A 22,973-nucleotide genomic window follows, 5' to 3' on the forward strand; every position below is an offset into this window, starting at 1 on the left:
CAAATAAGATTAAATAATTTATAAAAATATACCGTTATTGAAACAGAGGATAATAGCAACAAAAAAATCTCTGCCTTTTGCAGTGTCTGTTCCCCATTATGCCTGTCCTGTCCTCTAACCTCTACCTCATGGTTTCCTGGGCTTGCTTCAAGATTGCCCAAATCCTACTTTCTGCAAGAGGGCTTTCCCAGCTGCCAGTGCCTTCCTTTGAGATTAATCTATGCCAATAACTATTACGTGTATATGTGTGTGCGCATGCATGTGCACACACACACGAGTGGATGATAGATAAACATACATGCAATGTATGTCCTTATAGAGATATCTATCATCTATCTATCTATCTATCTATCTATCTATCTATCTATCTATCTATCTATCTATCTATATGTCTGTCTGTCTGTCTGTCTGTCTAACCTATCATCTATCTCTAGTTATTTGTATTTAATCTCCCTTGTTAGACTGTGAGCTCCTTGAAGACAGTGACTTTTTTTGGCCTTTCTTTGTAGGCACTGTGCTAGTCCCTAGCACATAGTAAGCACTAAACAAATGTTTATTGGGTGACTGAAATTTACATAGTGCTTTAGGATTTACAAAGCCTTTTATATACACAGTCTCATTTTGACACACACCCTGCCCAGAACCCCTCAACAACCCTGCGAGGTAGGTGACACTTTACAGAGAAGGGGTACTGTCTACAGTAACCACTTGGTCAGTCACATAGCTAGTGACTCTCTATGGGGAAATTCAGAGTTCAAGTCTTTCTGAATCCTAGACCAGTGCTGTATCCACTACATTGTGGATCTGTTAAGTGCGACCCAAGCAATACAGTACCATCTTTCTCCTCCTATCCTTGTTCTCATTAGAGATGAGCTGGGCTATGGAATTAAAAAGTATACCTTTTGAAAGGGGAAAACCGTGTTTCAGCTCAGGCTCAGGCTCCGGCTCCAAAATCATAAAGGGCTAAATCACCCCCTAGATAGGGAAGGCCATTCGTCCTGCTTCCCATCTTCTCTAACACACATGGCCAGCTAGATCCTTAAACATTTGTTCAGATGGAGCCAATCAAGACAGAAGCATTTACCTAGTGCCCACTTATATATAGCAATACACAGTGTGGATTACAGGTTCACAGATCGAGAATCAGAAGAGGTCTTTAGAGATCATTTCATCCGACCCTGCCCTCCCCCCATTTTACAGATTAAGAAACTAAGGCCCAGAGAGGTTAAATAACTGGATGAAGATGATATAAGTAGTAAGTAGGAGAGCCAGGATTTGAACTCAAGCTGTGACTGCAAGTTCACTTCTTCCATATGGTCACACTACTTAAGAGTCTGGAAGGAGAGGCAACTCATACATGCAAAAGGAAGCCATTTTAAAACACTTAAAAAAAAAAAAGCAAGGTGCAAACAAGGGCAAATTAGTGTAGTGTAAACTGCATACATAAGTACTAAAATAGCACAAGGTATAAGCAGTGACAATAAATAATAAAGGAGTAACGAACTTCTTTGCCTGGCCTTTCAAACTTAGCTGACTGTTAACGGCACTTCCTTAAAACTGGAGAGAAAAAGTGATGGTGCTTCTAGAAAACAAACTACAAGAACATCTTACTTTAAAGAGGCCAGTTTCTCAGTTCTTCAACTATTTCTCTATTTAATTGTTCGTGTGTGTGTGTGTGTGTGTGTGTGTGTGTGTGTGTGTGTATCTAGCATGCAGCATTCACCTGTGAAAGGGGGACCTGTTAATATAATAGAATGAAAGGAAACAGAATGATACATTTTTGTTGCAATAAAAAACCATAAAAGCAAATTAAATATGTCATTGAACTTTATCAACACCATTCACTTCTAATTTATTTTGCAGAACTTGGTTTGAAACCTATAAAAATATGGCAGACTTCTATATGTTACACAATAAAAACTAATTCTGATCTCAAGTCTGGTATTCTGAAGTCGGCAAAATATTTAAACACATTACCAAAGTTTTTTTGCAATTAAATTTTGAAATATAAAGAGTACAAATTGTATTTTATTAGTATTGATTTTGAGTCATTTAAAAACATTCCCTCTATTACAATATTAAAATGCTTTTGGCCAGATTTCTTGCCATCATTCAACTCCTATTTTTCTCATTGGAGACCAGGGAAAATACCAGATTTTCTTGGTATAAATAATGCATTTCAAATATTGCATGATTCAAATTTTCAAAAGAATTATATTTGTTAGACCTGTTTTAAAAAAATTACTCATATGGTCTGTATTTTCAAAGAGACACACTAATGTGTACTTCAACTTCAGCATACTGTGGGTCTTAAGAATAATTACACAGAATATTGAAAATGTCTGTTCACTTTTAAAGTTTGGGGTGCTATCATTTGGTCTGCAATTTAATGCAATGAAATTACACCCTTAGTAAGATTAGTCCACAAATTCCTGGAACCGCAAAAGACATGATAATGCTGGTTGTTCTCAATCAATTTGTTGTGTTTGATCTTTATACTCTCTGAAGAGAGGAGCTGGGTAACATTTCTAGGAATTTGAATAGTCACTTATACACTTCACACCCCTAGAAACTAGTAAACCAAAAATATATCCAGTCATGGATTTATACGCTAGCAACCTGTATATGTATTAAACACGCTTCCAGCTTACTATGTTTCAGAAGAAATGTATTTATTTCCTAAAATATTTTCCTTTTTTCTTTCTTCTTTTAATTATTAATTGCCAATGCCATGGGCTACTGGTTAGAACCCAATCTTCATAAACTATTCCAAAATTTCTGAATGAGAAAACACTCTGAAGGCTCACTGCTATTGGCTATTTTTTTTTCCTAGTTAACTCTTGATAAATGATGCATGCTGCTCTGGATCAAAGCCCAACTCTTGACCTATGACATTACCACACACTTTGGTACTTCAACTAGAAACCTCAACCTTAAAAGTTTTGTTTTGTTCTGGTTTTTCTGCAGAGATGTAATTACATTCATACAGAAGGAAAAGGAGCTCTGTGTTCATTGGGACCACAGATTATTTTAGGGAACATCTTAAGTAGTTGAGAACTACATAAATACTTTTGAAAAAAGATTTAGGTATTTAAGTCCATACTTCCAATCTGATGGCCCATTTCCTATATAGGCAAGATATTATGTTTTACATTGATTTAAATGCTAGATTGTTTAATGATGCAGTCTCCAAATGCCAAAAAGAGAAAAAAATTCTTATTTTAAAATGAATAAATAAAATCAGAGGCCCAAGCATCATTACAGCCGTATTGGCTGTATATAAAAAGAACCTTTGAAAAATATTTCCATTTTTGTGGACAGCCCTTTACTGCCCCCTTTTGCGCTCTGACATTAGAACAGGTTTCTGCAACTTATAGTGGAAGCAGGAGAGACAGTGGGGTGTAGCTATGGGGTATTAGGTTTATACTGAATTAAGTTACCAGATATGACTCTTGGAGTATCAAGCAATTACCTTAAAGCTTCAAGCAACCAGCAACACTAGATCTTCTCCTTGGCTCTAAACTGCCAAGAAGGAAGGCAGAAATTGGAAGCTTTAACTGACATTTTCTATAAATGTGTATGTGGGTTGGGACAATTGCCTGTTTTCACAGGTGCCCCTTCTTTCACACTTTTCTAAAACAAAGATCATCTGCAACTTGAACCTAGTTTATTCAAGGAAAAGAAAAGAGGCAAATCAGGGGTTTCATTTGATTTGGGGCCATTAAAGTGTTATGAATCTCAGAGCTAAAAGTGGGGGCAGGGGTGTGCATTTCAAGCTTCACACCAACAGCAAGCACAATCTTTTTTTCCCAAAGAAAGATGAGAACCTCAGGGAATCCAACGCACTGTAAGCATATGGGCCAAAAACCAGTTCAGCAACTCTCCAATGCAGTTATAAATGGCATGGATGCATCTGTGTACATGTCATACGTACATACATATATACATATATATATGTATATATATATATATATATCTTTGAGAAAAGTAATAAATCTACAACCCAGAGGCTACTTATTTACAAAATACTAATTCATAATGACAGAGCCAGAGGGCTCTCTTTTTGCTCCAATAACCTAAACTTCCATTTGACAGAGTCCGTGTGCTATTGTGTACACTTACATTTAAACTTAATCCATTTCCCTCTGTCATTCTACAATTACTGTACAAGTCACAATAATATTAAATTTCACTGCCTACAGCACTGTACAATCGAACCTTTACTGTAATGAAAACTGACTCCCTTTGATATTAATGTTGGTGTTTTTCCTTATTTATTACACAATGCTTAAAAAACCTGATGCTAAATTAAAGCTTTATTTTTAAAATGCTCCTAAGAAGATTATAATAGTTTTTTCCCCTTTCTCCCAGAAAAAATCCAATTATTTATTGTTTTTCTTTATATATGTCTTGATTACACTGTAATAAAAACCTGTTCCACAAGGAGGGTGGTCACATATACTGCAAGCAGAGGATGAAAAACATATCTCCTGCTTTAAAAGATACAGAACTACAGTGTGTTAATCGCCTGAAAACAAAGCAGACAAACTAAACCCATGTGTGTGATGTACATGAGATGTTTTCTCTTTACAGGTTAACATGGACCAGCTGGGAGAGTGAAGCAGACCAAAACAAAAAACCCAACCCCATTACCTCTCTTAAAATGAGAACTGAGGCATTTATCTGGGCGATTCTGTAGTCCCATCCCCCTTAAAAAAAACCCAAACACACAGTTTTTAAAGTTTCTGGAAAATCCAGAAATAATGACTGAAAAATTGGGGGTGGGGTTTAAAAAATGATCGATATACAGGACAAGGAGATGGGGGATGGGGGAAAGCAAATGGATGATTTCATTCATACCATAAGGTACTATACTGGCTCTACTGACTCCCTTACTGAAACAAATATTTCATAACCCATAGACAAAAAAGAGTTTAGAGTCTTCTCTTTCCCAACTGTAATTTATTCTCACCTGCACAGTCTTGTTGTAAGTTATGCTCCTAAGCAAAAGTCTATAAAAGAGGGTGGGGACTCTGGTTATTTATAGGTGAAGCACTAGACAACAGTGGCTATTTCTTATATTTATATACATATAGATATGTAAAGAATATTTTCAGCTGGTTTTAAGGAAACTGCAGAGATGAAAGAATTCCTAAATAATCCAGTTAGAGACCAGGTTGTATCACTTATTTGAGAAAGTAAAGAAATGGGATAGATGGATAGATAGATAGATAGATAGATAGATAGAAATAATTATATTACAACCTAGAACTGAAGTGATGTACATTTTCACATCACCTCTGTCCTCTCCACCCATAATTAAATATTTTTTCCAATTCTGAAGCTCTTAAATTATACAAAAGCAAACATTCATGCCACTTAGATTTCTGTCTTTTTTTTAAGTAAGTAATTAGAGTTCCCTGTGAACCCAGTTCAAAAGAATGAATGCAAGGGATCATCTTAGATTCTACTCTTGAATATCGTCTCCATGTGAGTTGGTATTATAACCCTGGCAAGTTTTCCAGGGACACGTTAAAACTGGCACAATAAAGGTGCTGTATGGAAGAAGGTATTAGCAGTCCTTCATAATCAGATAAATGGCTGCTATGTAACCAGAGAATTCCAGGTCAGGCATCTTCCTCTTGCGCTCTCTCTCTCTCCCTTCCTCCCGTACCACCCAGGCTATCTCCAGTTTAGGTCAGTGGCTTTATACTCAAGCATGACAAGGAAGGCACTCTTTCCTTTGTAGTAAATTCATGGAAGTCATCCCTCTAAAGGTTCAAAACAGCTCACTGTTTACTGAAAGTAGGAAGCTAAAGAAAAAGAATATATACACACATAGATTTCAAGATTTGGTGTTATCCACAAAAAAAAAAATGACCATAGTGGAACAGTGGACAGTATCCTAGGTATAAAGCCACAAGCCCTAGGTTCAAATCTCACCTCTTTGATTTACTGTGTCCCCTTGGACAATTAATTTAATTCTCCCTCAGTCTCCTTATCTGCAAAATGGGGTAGGGTTGGACCAATTAAATCTCTAGGATCAAATTAAAGTTCCTAATTTAGTGCCTCGCACAATAATGGACATTTAAAAAAATGCTTGTCCCCTTTCCCTTCTAGCACCCTTCCAGGCCCTAAACCTATGATCTTACTATGGGTAATCAATTCGTGGTTAAATATATATTTTCTACTAAATATATGCCCTTGAAAAATATGATATGTGCTATAAAGCAATTTTGTGGCCAACATAGTTTTTCTCTCGCTCAACCACCCTGAGCAGCCAGCCTACAATTACCTTGACCAAAAAAAAAATGTTAAGTGATGTGGGGTGATTAAAACAGGCTGCTATTGAACTAAACTGAAGTTAATTGAACATGAAGAAAGCAAGTGAAGTGCAGACATTGAATGCAGTTGGGCTTCAGGGCCCCAAAAGGAGTCAAGATGTTCCTGACTCCAAATCTGCACTTTTTATCCAATCAGGTATAGGGACCCTCTGCTGCTCAGTCAATAGGTAAACAGATGGCATGCACCAGTGAATATGCAAATTCAAAAAGAGGCACCGTCCTAGCCTCCAAATTACAGCAATATATGAAGACGGATAGGTTCACCAGGATTCACTGCATAGCTTCCTTAAACAAACTGCTCCAAACTTGTAGAGCATCAAAAGCCAGATGGGGTACATTGAATCAATCTACAGGCAAGAAGCCAGGATTCCAGTTCGCTGTAGAAATAGGCCTGGGCTTGATTTGAGTCTTCTCAGCTCTGACAAGCTGGAAGCTGGCAAAGATCCCAAAATCCAAAATAAAATGGCATTTAATTGTGACTAGATTTTAAAAAAGATGTCATACTATCTTCTTAGCCTTTATACATACCCAGACTCTAAGCCAACCCAAATCGCTGCTCATGTGACCTCCTTTCTTTCCTCAGAACTGATGAGTACATAAAACAGATGCCTTTTAATAGACAAAAGAGTAATGTAAAATAAATGTATTATTATCATGTATTATAATAAATGGATAGTTACCTTTTAAGGGACTGTAGTAACTGCTTCTGGTTTCATGAGGCATAACCTTGTTATATTAATAATTAGAAAGAAACTATTGGGAAATCACTATACATATATATATATATATATATATATTACAAAAAACTCTTTATGAATAACATATATAAAAATGATTAACAAAGCAACAGAGGAATTCTATCTACCTTTCAAGTCTTGTTTTGATCAGTGTTTTAACCACAAGAAGTTTAAATTGGCTGGGTTGCAACTGACATACCCACATATTGAAAGTCTCAATGGGTATTGGTCGAAGAAGTTTTCTAAACAAGAGGGTTAATGCAGTAGAAATTAAGTACATTTTCCATCCCAAAGACTAGCTTCCATTTAACAGATTACTTAATTTTTCAGTGACAAAGAGTGGGGTAATCATTTAGTGTTTGTCCTTATGTGAAGGTGAATTAGAACATGACACAGTTAGGTCATTCATTTCTGATACACTGGGGAAACCAGTGGTGGAAGCTAATTAAATCATGTGATGAAAGGGTGGGGGGCAGGTAGAAGGAACAATGGATTTGGAGTCAGAACTTGGTTCAAATCCTAGCCCGGCCACTTACTTATTGGGTGACCTTGGAGAGCTTCAGTTTTCTCATAGTAGAAAGGAAAGAATTTGACCACGTCTCCACTGTCCCTTCAAGCTCTAAATGTTATGTAATCAACTGTGCCAGGTTTTATTTTCTTCACATATGCAAGGATAAATTTACTCTGACCAGCACTATTTTGAAAAACTTTTTAATGCGTTAGAAGCAAATCTCACTGTTAAGTTCCTAAACTCTAATATTCTCAATAATTTCCATCATTGTTTATACGGAACTAACTACTCCCTAGTTCCAAACTTTATTTTGCCTGTAATGTTTTCACAGACCCAATTAACAATATTCAGCGGGGTTAGGCCTGTGGGTCATATCACTTATCGTTAAATCTCCACCCTTTATTGTTTGGATCCTTTCAGCAATGTCCCACTCTCCATGACCCCACAGGGGGTTTTCTTGGCAAGGATATTGGGGTGGTTTACCATTTCCTTCTCCAGTTCACTTTACACATGAGGAAACTGAAGCAAGCAGGGTTAAGTGACTTGCCCAGGGTCACACAGATTTGAACTCAGGTCTTCCTCAGGCCTGGATTCAAGAAGACCTGAGTTCAAATGTGACCTTAGACACTTACTAGCTGTGTGACCCTGAGCAAATCACTTAACCTGTTTAAGGAGAATAACAGTACTGACCTTGCTTAGCACAGTATCTGGCACATAGAAGACTCCGTACAATGCTCTTTCCCTTCTTCTACCTTCTACACAAGTCCTTTCTCTTCTACTCATTGCCCTCCACATGAATAAATTCCTTGAAGTCAGGGACTATTTTTGTCTGGGTATTGCAAGTGCCTTGCTTAGTGTTTATTGAATTCAATTTCTGCCGTAAGTTTCCTGAGGGCCATAATCTAGGTGTATAAGGTAGCACAGCAATAAGTTTATGGACGATAAGTTTAGGGATATGGTGTCCCTAAAGTGTGGACACACAAGAATTGATGGCAACGCAGAATTATTGCATCAAGTTCATGTGAATCTTGCAAAGTGTATCAACCTTTGCATAACAAAGATGCTATTTGTTAATATTCCAATTAAATACAGTGTTGTTGAAAATTTCATTCATTTCATTTCTTGAAAATGCATAATACCTATGTGTCCAGAGTTTAGAAACACCCTGTACAATACACATTTACCTGCATAGCCTATGTCCAGGTTAAAATATTACCACTGTTTTCTCACTTGCCTCATCTATGTTTTTTTTCTTTTCCTCATTTCTTACATTTACCCATGATTCTCCACTAAAGCACTACTCAGATTCCTCACTGCGTTACACAAATGACATTGTGCTGTTGGGGGCTAAGCTCAGGGAACGTAAACTCCGGCAGTTTGGAAAATGAGGAAGCTTTCAAGTATAGGTCCAACGAGTATACAGCCATCACTTGAGGAACAGCCTAGGTCGAGTCTAGAGAGAAGACTGGTTACAAATTGGCCACAGGGCAATTAATTTTTAAGATATAGCAACTTTAGAAAAAGTAATACCTTGTAATTATATAGTGTTCCAAAGTTTACACAGCACTTTGCACATATCACCTCATTTGATCTTTAGAGGTAGTTGCTATTATTAACTCTCATTCTATAGAGAAAAAAAACAGAGCTTCAAAGACTTTAGGTGAGTTGCCCAGGGTCATACTGCTAAGTATTTAAGATCAGATTCAAACCCATGTCATCCTGCCTCCTACTACCCTTTAGACTACTAGTCATCTTCTTATCAAATCATAGAGGTTATATCGTGTGTCAATACACAGGCTGAAAACTGAAATCGGTTTCTTGAAATTGTTAAGTAACATCTACACATAAGTGACAGAGATTCACAGAATGATAGATGTAGAACTGGAAGGGACCTTAGAAAGCCATCGAACCTAGCCCCCTCAATCTACAGAAAAACTGAGGCACAAGAAGACAAAGAGAGTGGCCCTACATCACACGGTTAGTAAGTATATGAGGTAGGATGGGAACCCTTGTCTTTCTCACTCCAAGTTCAGTGCCCTATTCCACTACTCTACAAGAGCAAGAGCTGGGTTTTCCCACTGCTTACAAACTTTTTCTCAAGAATATGATATATAATAATTGGCTATGCGTTTAGAAGTGTTAATACAAAAGTTAGATCTCTAGAAATAAATTTGGTATTTATGCAATTTAGAAATTCCCATTATAATGAATAATCTTCTGAACACCCCCTTTTCACATTTGTTTGGAATTAAGCCCATATTTTCACATATAAACATACCATAAATTGGGAGTTCCCAGGAAAGCCCTCTATATATATTTAATACATAATGGGCCTGCAACAAAGCTGTAATCTCACTATTTCAGGTAACCCTTCCCCCAAAATTATTTATAACACTTTTTTTGTGGGGAAAATGTATGCTGGGAATGGTATTATGAGTTTTCAGGAGTATACAACAGATATGAAACATTAACATTAAAAAAAGTCCTTTAACTTCCCCAGAGTTTCTGAATTGGAAAACACACAGGAGAAAGACTCTACCCACATAAATCATTTACTTATATTCTTTTCCCCATCCCCCACAAACATTGATCTTAATCTCAAATATGCAGGTAAATGTCATGGTTTAGTGGAGAGAACACGGGACTAGGAGTCAAGATGTCTGAACTTTCTAGTCTTAGGGCTGCCACAGTGTGACTCTGGGCAAGTCATTTAAATAAATCGATGATGATGATGACGATTAATGATGAAAACCATACCCACTTCCAGACCAGCCCCAACAACCATCATAGAGGGGAGAAATCATTTCAGAGAAGGGGCCTACCTTCCTCATTACCACCATCAACAGCTGCTAACCAACTGCCACCAATGGGTGGAAGAGCCTTGGGAGTGAGAGCACCCTTCAGACCACCATTTCTGCTTCCAGCCTAGCCCTCACAGCACTATCCAATGATTCAACAGCAGAAACCAAGATTTTATCAGAGGAAATGACATTGAAGGAAAATTACCATCTGCTTTGCCTCTTCGCCCTAAGGACCATGGGCCATTTCCACCTGACTTGCAGCTGAAACCTTCCCTGTTTGTAATGTTTCCCCTGAGCTCCTTAAGAGCAAGGACTCTGACTTTTCTATTTCTAGGCCCGGCATTTAGCACAGTGCTTTTTGCACATAGCACTTAATAAATGCCTTATTTGTTTATTCATTCATAGTAACAATTCATTTTTGTAAAGCTTTGCGTTTCAAAGCACTTTTGATATATTGTCATTTGATCTTCAAAACTGGCCTTGTACGGTGGGTAGTACACGTGTTATCATCTCCGTTTTACAGAAGGGTAAACTGAGAGTTAGAGAGAGGTTAAGTGACTTTCAAAGTGCCACACAATTAGTAAGGACCGCTTTCCAAATACTGTGCTTTTACCACCACAATAAGATGCTTTGGGTCTCAGCTTCCTCCCCTATAAAATGAGGGAGCTGTATTAACATTCCCTTACAGCTCACATTTTAAAAATTCTGTAAATCTGGGCAAGAGAAGCAAAAGTGGGTGTGTGAGAAGGGTTTTTGTCTGAAGGGCATGGATAAAATGCCTCAGGTCTAATGCAGACCTGGCTAGTGAGAACTAGAGGAATGTAGCACAACCTCTAATTAAAATTGGCTGCCACAGAAGTAAAGCAAAGGGAGAATGTGGGTGATTGTTTTAATTAGAAAGAGAAAATAGAAAGGTTCTCTAGTATTGAAATACAATGATGGGCTTTCAAATCAAAATGGTGCAGGACACCTATGAAGTGTTCATTTACTTAGAACATTCATAATGTGTACCTGCCACTTAACTATTTTGAAAATCCACATATTTAGTAGTTTGGAGAACAGGAATAGCGAACCAATTAACACTTCATTATTACCGTTTCCCCATCATATTTTGTTTAGAAAACTACTAAGAGCAGGACAGACTTGTTTTTCCATAGAGGGACTTTCTCATATTATGTGTTTTTATTTGCAATCAGCATGAATGTGTTCACCAACTGCAAAATTCTCTGGACGCTAAGTATACCCTCAAATTTATATATAAAAATGAATAATATTTTGATAGTGTAGAACCTACTGCTGATTCTCTGTAGGAGCTACATAAATAGGCCTACCTGGCATTCAGTGTATAGAAAATAGTTCCTAAATGATCACCTACTCTTTCCTATGGTTTACTAGACAGATACTCTACCCTCATCTATAATATTTCTGAAATGTGTCATGGCAAGTAGGTTGGGAAGCTAAATGGTGGATAATGGTAAGCAAACAAATGAGGTTGCTTTTTTGCATTATTTCTTTAATCACTTTAACCCTAGTTCTAACTGAAAGCATAAGGCCAGAGTAATTCAGCTACTTCTTTTGTCATTTGCCTGCCATAAATATGCACCAGTCTGGATTTGAAAAGCTGAAGGAGGCCGCAAGCTTGCTGGACATTTATCATGCTCTGTTCCCAGTTAACAAGCAAATACTTTAGTTGAATGGCCCATTAGCAATCATTGTCAAATGCAGAATGCAAGGTGCTTGGATGTGACCAGCCTGTAAATTAGAAGTGGGTATTCCTTGGCTTAGCAAAGTCTGGATAAATGAAAAAAAAAAAGATCTTTTGATATAGACTATGGAAGGTTAAATTAGGCAAGGAGGTGGAATGCATCAGGACTCCACAGGCACTGTCTATTTGTTTGTGTGACATTCTGTAAAACCAAAAACATCCCAAAAACAAAACCAAGAAGGGGAAAAAATTCCTTAAATTCTACTAAAGAATAAATATGATTATCAGCAATTCAGATGTGTCTAGGGATAAAAAACTTCAATAGAAAATTGAGGGTCAAATTAAGATCTTTCATAGACTTTCATAGGCCAAGTGTAGAAACTTAGAAAGCTGCCATAACCAAGGCTCCAAGAACACACCACTTAATTCCACTTTGTCCAATACATCTGAAATTTGCTCCCTCCATCAAGATACACCTTCAGTATTTTCTTAGTGCTTAAAGTGTAGGCTCACTCAAAGTAATGGTAAGATCTTTCCTAGCAGCACAAAATGATAGACAATAAAGCAAATATTTCCTTTGGGGCTTGTTCCTATAGGATGTTAACTCTGCATGGTACGTAATGATACGTTCAAAGGCCTTTTTTTTTTTAAATGACTAAGTTGTAAGTGTGGAAGGCAAAAAGAAAATATCAATGACTTTACAAGGCTGCTCAGAATAGGTGCAATAAAAGATCTATGTAGAAAAAGTATGTTGGATCTTCTCTTACTTTCACAGCTACAGACTATTAAAATTGTTTCTTATGAAATCTTCACAAAGTCAAGTACAGCCTGTCTTCCTTAACCCAGAGATTGATTTTGACATTTCAGAAGTAAAATATCACCTGGATTAGCCACATCACTTTTGGCATATTGGATTTACTGTTAATTTGAATTAAAACTGGATTTCCCCCTTTTATTTTTGGGAGGGTGGGAAATGCAAAAATGGCAGAAGAATGATCTTGCTGAGGGAGAGGGACAATGTGTAATGTTTATCTTTGCCTCTCCCGTGCAGTGTGAGAGTGAGACCAGTCTGAAAGATGGCTGAAATCAAAAGGTCTCTGTTTTCTTTTCAGATAACCCCAGCCCTACCTATCCCCTCTGGTCTCTGTTCCTTCCCAGCATGTCCCTGCCTGAAGCCCAAATAGATTAAGGAAACAAACTCAGAGTGCGGCTAATCCTACAGAATGGCTGCTGCTGTTAGGCCAGGAGTTAAAAAGGAAAATCTTCCAGAGCCTAACAACTGCAGCGATCTGAAGTTTTAATCAGCCCAAATCTCCCCCAAAAGGGGGGGAGGGGGAGGGAAGAGAAGGGGGGAAAAAAAGGAAAAAAAAGGGCAGTAAATGAAATCTACCTTTACCATATTATACACTACCAATGAGCAAGAACTGAGCAGCTTTTCTTCACTTCTTTAACCATCCCAGGCCACAAGTAGGCCTTTCATACTTTCTAATCCTAGTTTCCAAGTTCTGTGCACATAATACCTAACAGCCTCGAGCAAGGACCTTAGTTTTCTACACCCTTTTCAGAGACATGTCATTTTTAACATCAAGCTAATCTATATGTTGCCATGGTATCACTCTTTATCTGCCTTTACATCTTATGAACTGCATGGATTTACCACATTAGTTTTATCTGAAAGACAGAAAATGGTGGTTTTATTGCCATACAATCAGATTACTGCAGCTAGTTTCTCTATGCCTTTTTACCATACTTCAATCAAAAGGGATCAGTTTCTTTATACTCTGCCCTTGATTTACATTACATCTGTAAAGACCTAGTCTGGGTTGTAATCCCCTTATTAACTATGACCAGGGTTGATTTGCCTAAAAATAAAAGCAAATTGTGTCAGACCCTTTCACTTTGTTTTTGATTCGGAACTACAAAATGGATTACTAAAGAAATCTTCAGAGTTCACACGGCTGGTATAGTGCTGAATTTAAAATGAGAATTAAATAAGTTAAGCAGGGGAGCCGTGTCAACGGTTTACATTTTCCATCATGGGAGAAGGGCTGAATTGCTTACGTCTTTGTATTCTCTGCCTTTATAGAGACAATGAAGCCACAGGAGTTTTTCCAAGCTGTTCTAACGCTGTCCCATTTGCCATCCTTCCTTCTTTGCTTTTCATATATGCCTTCTCTCTTTTAATTCTCCCCTCCAAAAAAAAAAAAAAAACTCTCTTCCCTGAAAGAACTAAGTCCTGGCTAGAAGCTTATAGTTCTATGGGTTCTGCATATTTTAATCAAAATATTTTAAACAGTTGAACACTCCCATTTAAGTCTCCACAAGGCTCCACAAAGGGTGAGCTCATAAGCAAATCTACGTAGATGTATGATAAGTGACCTGAAAAACTGGTTCTTTATGTCAGCAGCAAAGGAAGGCAGAGATTAGCCACACATGAAGGCCATTTTAATCATGATTTTTCTCAGAGGACCACTTTTCCTAATTTGCAATTAAGAATTATAAGAATAAAGTTTTCATTAAAAAAAAAAAACTTTTTAAAAAAGTGATTAGGGCCTATCATATGTGCTCCCTTTCCTTACCACTCCCATTTCTGTGACTCATCACTGCAGTCATCCAGGGATTTCAAATAGTTTCTCATCAGGTGAATGTTCTGTGAAAAGGTGGCTCTAAGTTATGGGTCACATTAAGGCTCAATGAACTCACTAAAATATATCAGTGGAGAGTAGAGGCCAAAAAAAAAAAAAGAGAGAGATTTCATCACTTTCCTGCCATGCCAATGGAAAGGTAATTACTGAAGTACCCAACTGCTTGGCCTTAGTAAAGTTTACAGATAAGAGGCTTTTCGATAATTACTATAAATAATATGCCAATTATACTCCAGTTGATCCTGCTCATGCAAGGCCAGAGGAAAGCATTCCAAAATTCTGCTCTTGCTGGTCTAGAAGTCTCTTGCTAATTCACCTGCACTAATAATAATGCCTTAGAATAGGTGTCAGGAATACTTATTAGGGTTGGAGGCGCTATTCGAATTTCTTTGCATTAGCATGGCAAGTGTCAACAGCTTGGCTTTGTGGAAGATTTAAAACCAAGTGCTTAACCAGTCAGTTTAACCTCTAGCTCCTATTTCTGAAGCTTGAAGTTGTAATGGCTTGAGGTTAAAAAGTGCAGTCCCAAGACGCAGGATTCCCAAATAAATTCTACCCTGAAAAGAAGGCAACCCAACATGTTGTGAGATATCGCTTTAGCGAGTTCTTTGTGCTCTAGTTGGCTCAGTTGTCCCATGAAACGACGACTGTCCATTACCTACAGTTTATCATCCTGACAAGATGTGAGGAATGTGGATGTGAAAGCCTGAACAATTCCCACCCCCGGTGCTTTGTCCTTTTTTTCTCTATATTAAAACCCGACAAGATTAACCCAAACTCAAACTGCAGAGCATAGTTCAAGGGGCTATTCAATCAGCAGTGAATGTGCATTTGTTTACTTACAAAAATAAGAATTTCGGATACAATGGTTGGGGGGGGGGTGGCAGGCTGGCTTATATATGCTACTGAATAGACTGTTTAAATAGGACTCTCCATTATAGTTTTAGTTTATCAATCTCTGACAAGTTAGTATTTATTCAGAGGCAGACTCTAGCAGAGTCCATGTATTATAGGTTATCTGCCAATTATTCAGCCACTCTTTGTTTTTCTTGAGTCAATCAATATCAGGAATAGAGCATGATGTAGAGAAAGATCCCATGGAGAAAGGAAAATGCTTTGTTAACCTGACATGTGGTGTATAGGGAATCACAAGCTCAGACACAAAAAAACACTTTTTCTTGATAACTGGGCTACTGTAACGTTTGGCCAAAATCTCAATATAGTGAGCAGAATTCATTCTGAAAGGTAATAGGAAGGCACTGCCATTTCCTGTGAATGAACTTGTAGAACAGAATTGGGGTATACCATTTAATTTGAACAAAAATCCTGAATTGGGGGGTGGTGGTGGTAGTGGTGGTGGTAGAAATAATCCTTGACTTAAGCGTGTTAATGAAGTAATAGAAGCTATGCTTCCAAAGTCATTCTTGAATTCCCCAAAGGAAGACTTAATAGCCTCAAATGCTACCATTTACCTAAGTCGACTATAAAAGGTAGCAATGCAATTTATATAATTTTACAGGGTAGTTACTATGTTTCATTATGTGACATTCCTTTTCATTAATTCCTGAATGTCCTGGGATTTGGGGGGGGGGGGGTGATAGTGTGATGAAAGTAGCTATGGAGACGGTGAATTTGCAAAGGATTTTCTGGACCCTGTGTTCAAACAGCTGCTGCATGCTCCCTATGCCAACCACCTGCTAAAAAAGATGACCTCCAAACTAAACAAAATTGATTGTATTTATATGTGTTTCAGGATAAATCCATGATGGCATACTTTATATTAACCTGAAACATTAAATTTCAATGTATTTGACTGCTTCCTGTAACACCAGACTAGCCAGTTGAAACTTTTCATTGGAAATGAATATGCAACTTCCACAAATAACCTGCTTGACATCAAAGGGCTGCAATTATTATATTAAGGCTAAAAAGGGGTCCTTTAACATCACTATCTTAGTTTCAGGTGGTGACAGGAAAAAAAAATTCTAATTTCTCAAGTTAGGACTCCTCTTATATTCTCTGTGAGGATGACCTTTTCCAAGGGAAAAATTATTCAGGATCCTCTGGGCAAACAATTGTGACAAGAATTAGAAAGAAATTTTTCTCTTGAAAAGTGGAGCAAACACACCAATAGCTGTATCAGTAACGTCAGCCTCTTTCAAAGTATGGGCCTCCAAGTGGCCTATAAATCAATGACCCCCCAAAATAGAAAAAGACCAATTTTAATAGTGTGCTTCTTCACAATGGTGATGACCCTTCAATGGCTCACTCATTTCATCCCAGAACACATTTACATAAATGAAAAGAACAGGTTTCTATAATGTTTGTTTAAATTGAAAAAAAAAGCATTAAATATTATCATCTGAATTTTTTTTTAAGTGGGACCTTTCCAAACCCCAAACCACGAGGACCAAAAGAGTGTTAATGCTGAATCAAAGACACAGTTTAACTCTGAAAGAACTTAAGTCAGAGGAATGTAAATATATTCTAATAAGGGTTAAATATAAACATTTCCATCATGAAAGGAAAAATCAACACCTAAGAAGGGCCTGTTAGTGAAAGTGAGAAGGGCAGCCTAACCAGGCAGGGTAGAGAAGAGGTCCATCCTGCTGAGAGCATTACGTATTGGAAGAGTGACCTCTGTAGGAATAAACTGCTCACTAGCTCCAGCATACATATTCATTCCTCCAGTGTCTATGTGCAACTACTCAGCCACAACAGGCCTACCAGTGCATCCTGTTCCTTGTACCTATTAAGCTTTTGCACTCTATTCAACTGGCACATTGCATTTTTGAAGTGGTAGGATTTTTAATCACTACTTTCTAAGTCAAGAAAAACATAGTAATTACCATATGTTTTTAAAGAGCATGTCCAGACAGGTAGGCTAAATTGAATCCTTATATTAACTTCTAAATTGCACAAAATGTTTAAAATATTATCTCATAGCCCTGAAGGTTTTTGAAAATTACTAAAATCATTTTTTCCTTTTGAATATAGAATACTTGGGAAAACTTTTTTGGGTGAACATCCAATCTTAATATTCTAGAGAACGACTAGAGAAATCTGTAATAAATTTTCTTCTTGAAAAGAGTGGAAGGTAAAGTCTTTAGTTGGGAACATTATTTCTAAGCCAGCCTGATATTTCTTACACCCTTAAATTTAATCCAAACTTGCTTTAGACCCGGATTAGACAGCACAGATCTGGCTGGTAGTACATAGCTCCCTGATTCAAAAATCAGTCTACATCACTTAATCTTAGGCTTCTCCTACTTGTCTTTACGCTGGGATTTTATAAAATAAAAGTTTCACTGGAGCAGGAAGTGATATACATCCCTAGAATGGTTTAATATACAATATTGAATTTATATGTAAACACATTTGCCGCGTTAGTTCTGGCTATTATTCTTGAAAATGTGTTTCATTTAAGCCTCGGTTTATTGTAATACCCATCACAGAAAGTTATTCTTCACAAGAGCTCTCTTCCAAATAGCCTAGAAATAGAGGTGGATAGGGTTCGAAGGTAGTAGGGAGGTGCTGGTAAAGGAGGAAGACGTCATAAAACCACCCTTTTTCTAAATAAAACTTTGTTTAGTTTTGATTTAATAAATACAACCTAGATTGAGTTCTTATCGACATAAAACGCATCTGAACATTGGACCTTCTAAGGAAGCCGTCATCACAAAGGAATCCTTTCCAGAACATCTGATTCCTTCTATCTCAAAATTCGAATATTTAGGATGCAAACGCTTGTAAACCCCCTAGCTTTAAGTAAGACTCTCTGAATAAAAAGCCCCGCTATTATGACCACATCTAGCTCTCTTCCATGGCTTGTTAACGAAGAGAAGCACAGCGTTGTGTAGAAGCAAAGATGCGTATATGCAATTTAAAATTCGATTTCTCTGGGGGATGCGGGGTAGAGGTGAGAGGGAGATACAAGTTAGCCGCCCAAGTTCTATCTTTGGGTTCGCAGTAGTAGCTGTCTGCAATCCCCATGGTTAGTGTTGCCCCCGGTTGGCTGTCCAGAGGAGGTAGTGCTGGGTTGCCCGTGAGAAGTATCGACGCTTAGAAATGGGGAGTGGGGGGTGAGAATCAAATGGGGTTTTTGTTTGTTCATCCCTGGGGATTTCTTGATCTTTCTCCTTTCCACCTCACACCACCACCCCATCACACGCACTCGGGAGCCAGCTATCACGCTTCTTAACTTCACCCTCACCTTGCAACCAAATCAATTCCTATGGATAAAAGAAATCTTTCCTGCCGTTCCCCAGCCTCTCTCCCACTCCCCGCCCCTCCGTCCCCTCCTCCCCACACGCACTCCCACCTCTTCAACGCGTAACATTTGTTGTGACCAGGGTGCCCCCCCTTAAAGAATTGAGGATCAGGTATAGATAATCTGACACCTTTCAGTGGAGTGAAAGATGAAACCAAAGGCTTTTAGCACCGGAGAACGCTTTCTTTGCTTTCCTTTGGGGGATGGGAAGAGGAAAGGGTTTTTTTTTTTTTTTTGTGGCCCAGAAGCTAGGGGATGCCGCTGCTCTAACAGAAGGCTCTAAACCAGAGGAGGGAGTCTCCACCTAGTGAAAAGTGACTAGAGAAGGAAGGTTGGGGGCGGGGAGAGGGGAAAGGGTTAAGGCTCGGTGGTTAGATTAATAAAAAGACGACGTGATCCGAGACGGCGGTTTCAGCGGCGGCCGTGGCACTTTCCTCTGGGAGAAAGCACTTGAGAATACCGCACCAACCCTGGTGGAGCATACACAGTGCCACTGGCGAGGGGGAAAGTGCGCTTTGAATCTCTAATTCCGTTTTTACGATGTTGACACCGATAGAAATAAGGGAGCTGGCCAGAGGATGCGAGAGGATGGAGGAAGGGAAAAGGGAATTAAATGGGCGAATAAAACTTACTTGGAGTTCGAGGAATTCCAATATATCGGTTCTAAAACTATCGATCTGGAAATTGCAGTCCTGAATAAAACCATCCAAATTCCCCAACAGTACTTCCAAACGGAGTCCCTCCTCACAGCCATGCTCGAGCCGCTCCAAGTCTCTTTTTGCAAAGCCTCTCCCAACTCCTTGAGATTTCCGTACCTGAATAGGACCAAGTATTGCGCCCGTAATTCCAATTCTTCCGATTAAAAAATAATAATAATAAAAACCTAAAGCAAAAAAAAATGATCTGTGCACTTGGTGATTGCTGCAAGCCAATTTACTGAGTCATCTGAGTTACAGTGGACCTTCGAGCGCTCCTCCAAACGAATGATTCCAGAATCCAGCTATCCCCCAAAGCAAAAACTCTTTTGGAGTCCCCCCACCCACCCCCCGCCGCCCGCCTGCTATCTCGGGGCTCCGGAAAACAGCTCAAGATGTAACTCAAACGGCAAACTCCCGTGGGGATCCAGTGTGCCCAGGCACATTCACGGCGTTTGATCTTTGAAGGTAAAAAAAGGAAAATTAAAAAAATAATAACAAAAGCTGTAGAGCGCGCGAGTGACCAAAAAAATAGGTAGAATCTTCTGAAAGGCGTCTCGCCGTCTCCAATTTTCCGTCCCACCCACCCCCAACCAAGCTTGCACCGTGTAATCCCCAGAGGACCGGCCCGGGTAGTTGCAGGGCTCTTGAGAAAGGCAGCTTCGGTCTATAAATCCAGGGGGAGGATCAGCGCCCGAAGTCCATTAAAGCCACATTTACAAGATTCCATTTCTCTTCCTGGGAGCGGGGTTCGCTGACTCTGCTGAAGAGGACGGAGAAAATGGGGGGTGGGAGGGAGGCGACCTGCGGGAAGACTCCCAAATCACATCAAAATCTTTCCACCGTTCTTCCTCCTTCTCAAGCTTGCAAGCAGGACTTGCGGAACCGTGGACCAGCAAACAGTGTCAGGGAAAAGAAAACGAGGAAGAAGGAGCCTTCCTTTGCTTTGGGTGTGGGTTTAGCTTGCTACCCCTGCCGCCGTTGCCTCCGCCGCCGCTGCCGCTGCCACTACTGCCCCGGCTGCTGCTTGCCTGGTGTGTATATGTGTGTCTGTGTGTGTGTGTGTGTGTGTGTGGGTGCGCGCGCGCGCGTGTGCGTGTGTGGCTTTGTGTGTGCGCCTGTATGCGAGAGACCGAGTGCGAGCAGCAGCAGCCTCTTCCTCCTCACTCCTTCAGGCTCTAAAGTGGCTACTGCTCCGAGTCTTCAGTGAACGAAAGTAACCGCTTCCAGCTCGCTGTCATAGCAATATAAACTCAGCCCATCCGCCCCTTCAAGCGAAGCTCATAGGGCTGCTGTCTTAGAGCTTGGCTCTGGTTGGGTGCCGCCCGAGTCCATCACACACCTCCAGCCGCCGACATTCGATCTCTGGGTGGGGCTTGCTGATGTCTGACAGGTAAATCCCCCACCCCCACCCCACCCCCACGCCCCCAAGCACCGCATCCCCGGTCGTAGCGTTAATAAACTGGACCACAGTACTTGTAAATTGGAGGCCACTGGGAAAGAAAGCATCCCCAGTGACATTTATATTCACGTAACGATAATGGTTTCAACAATGAAATACACCCTGCATTTTTCTTCCGACTCCTATGTGATTTGGGAGAAATACAGAGCGGAGAGAGCGAGCGGGAAAAAAAGAGGAGAGGAAAGGAAAGAGGAAGGAGAGGGGAGGGAGAGAGAGAGAGAAGGAAAGACACACACACACACACACACACACGCACGCACACACACACACACACACACACACACGCACGCACACACACACAGCGAGAGAGCGAGAGCAAGAGCGAGAGAGCGAGAGAACCTATTAATGTAGAGGGATTATTACCCTTTCTTGATCTTTCGAGACCCTGCCTCCCACAACCGTTCCTATCCGTTTCATCCTCAAAATGAAACCATGCTAGACGTCTGGCATGCTCTTTTTTTTCCTGCAGAATTTTCTGCGTAAAACTTTTATGTATATAGCTAATATCAGAAAGGGAAATCTTACGCAGTTCCGGAAACAATTTATGATGAACCGTTCCGTAAGTATCTTTTCCCAAGGTATACTGAAACCTCAATTCACCGAGGCACCTTGTCTCTATTGTTACTTGGCTCTCTCCAATATTTCCCACGATGCCTCTTAATAATGGGTTTCAAAATTTATTTTGTAACAAAACAATTAGCTAGGGGCCTTCCTAAATAAACAGGGCATGGAAATGCAGAGCAACTTCAAAAGGACGCGACGCCTAAATATGCTGCAGATAATTAGGGGGCTCTCAGCTTGGGTGTGAATTTCCTCGCTCTTCCTAGTCTGTCAGAGTTAGTGCCACTTTCTCCCCTCCACACATTTCTTGTGGGCGTTTTTCTCTCTCCAATTCCTCACTTTTTTTTTGGGAAAACAACACACTGTAACTTTTCCCTGCAAACGAAAACTTGCCTTAGCGTTCTTCTTAATTAGCCTCTCTCTAATGTGAGACTAACACATTTCCAGAGGTGACCAGGAAATTTAACCAAGAGGATGTAAGAGAGATAATACGTACATTAGAAATGCAGAGACTTATTAATAGAGATCGAGAGGACCCAGGTGAAGAGGTGGCAGGAAATACTTCATGACTTTCATTCCTAGTGAATGTGTTTGCAGGAAGCTCAGTTTTGAAACACTCCTAGGGTCCAGAACACTCTCTCAAACTCGCTAGAGCTCATTTCCACGGAGCCACAGCGCCCACTTGCGGCCATTTCTCACTTTCTTGTAGTTGGGTAAGAGGGACTTGTCTGTTCCCCTACCTACCAGGGCTTGGTAAACTCGGTGGAATCCAGTTGCGGCAGAAAGTCCAAAGTATTTTAAAGCAAGTTTGCTAGCAAGACGCATATGGAAAGAATAAAACAAAGTGAGTTTGGAATGATCCATTGATCTAATTTTTAAAAAGACTGGACAAATATCATACGCTAGAGATCTATAAAAAGCTTTTTAAAATGGGTGATGTACTATCCACAGAACTGAAATCTTCAACATCCTAAAGAACTTTAACGGTACAAATAAGACCCCAACTATATTACAGCATATTGGTTTTCTTATTTGTCACCTCATTTCATAGGGGTAAAGTAGTAGTAAGACGTTCAGTTTTGAAACTGTGGATAAAAGGGAATTTTTCTACACCTCCTCCAGTGAAACATTAAACAGGAGATAAAAGCAAAACTTCCTTTTCCTTAAAGGCTTTTTAAAAAGAAGTATCGCTTCTGTTATGTCTTTGTACATTTTAATTTGGAATTTAGAACAGAATGAACA

At 39.4% G+C, this 22,973-nt stretch overlaps 1 protein-coding gene across 1 annotated transcript in view; it reads right to left on the bottom strand.

The window, feature by feature from the left end:
- Positions 1-20,930, bottom strand: part of EFNB2 (ephrin B2) — a 53,481-nt gene extending 32,551 nt beyond the window's left edge. Inside the window, exon 1 of the mRNA XM_036757275.1 lies at positions 19,646-20,930. Coding sequence (XP_036613170.1) covers positions 19,646-19,767 — 122 coding nt within the window. The 5' untranslated portion in view covers positions 19,768-20,930. The remainder of the gene's footprint in view (positions 1-19,645) is intronic.
- Positions 20,931-22,973: the final 2,043 nt, after the last annotated feature.

The sequence above is a fragment of the Trichosurus vulpecula genome, chromosome 4 (genome assembly GCF_011100635.1).
Source record: "Trichosurus vulpecula isolate mTriVul1 chromosome 4, mTriVul1.pri, whole genome shotgun sequence".
Classification (NCBI taxonomy): Eukaryota; Metazoa; Chordata; class Mammalia; order Diprotodontia; family Phalangeridae; genus Trichosurus; species Trichosurus vulpecula.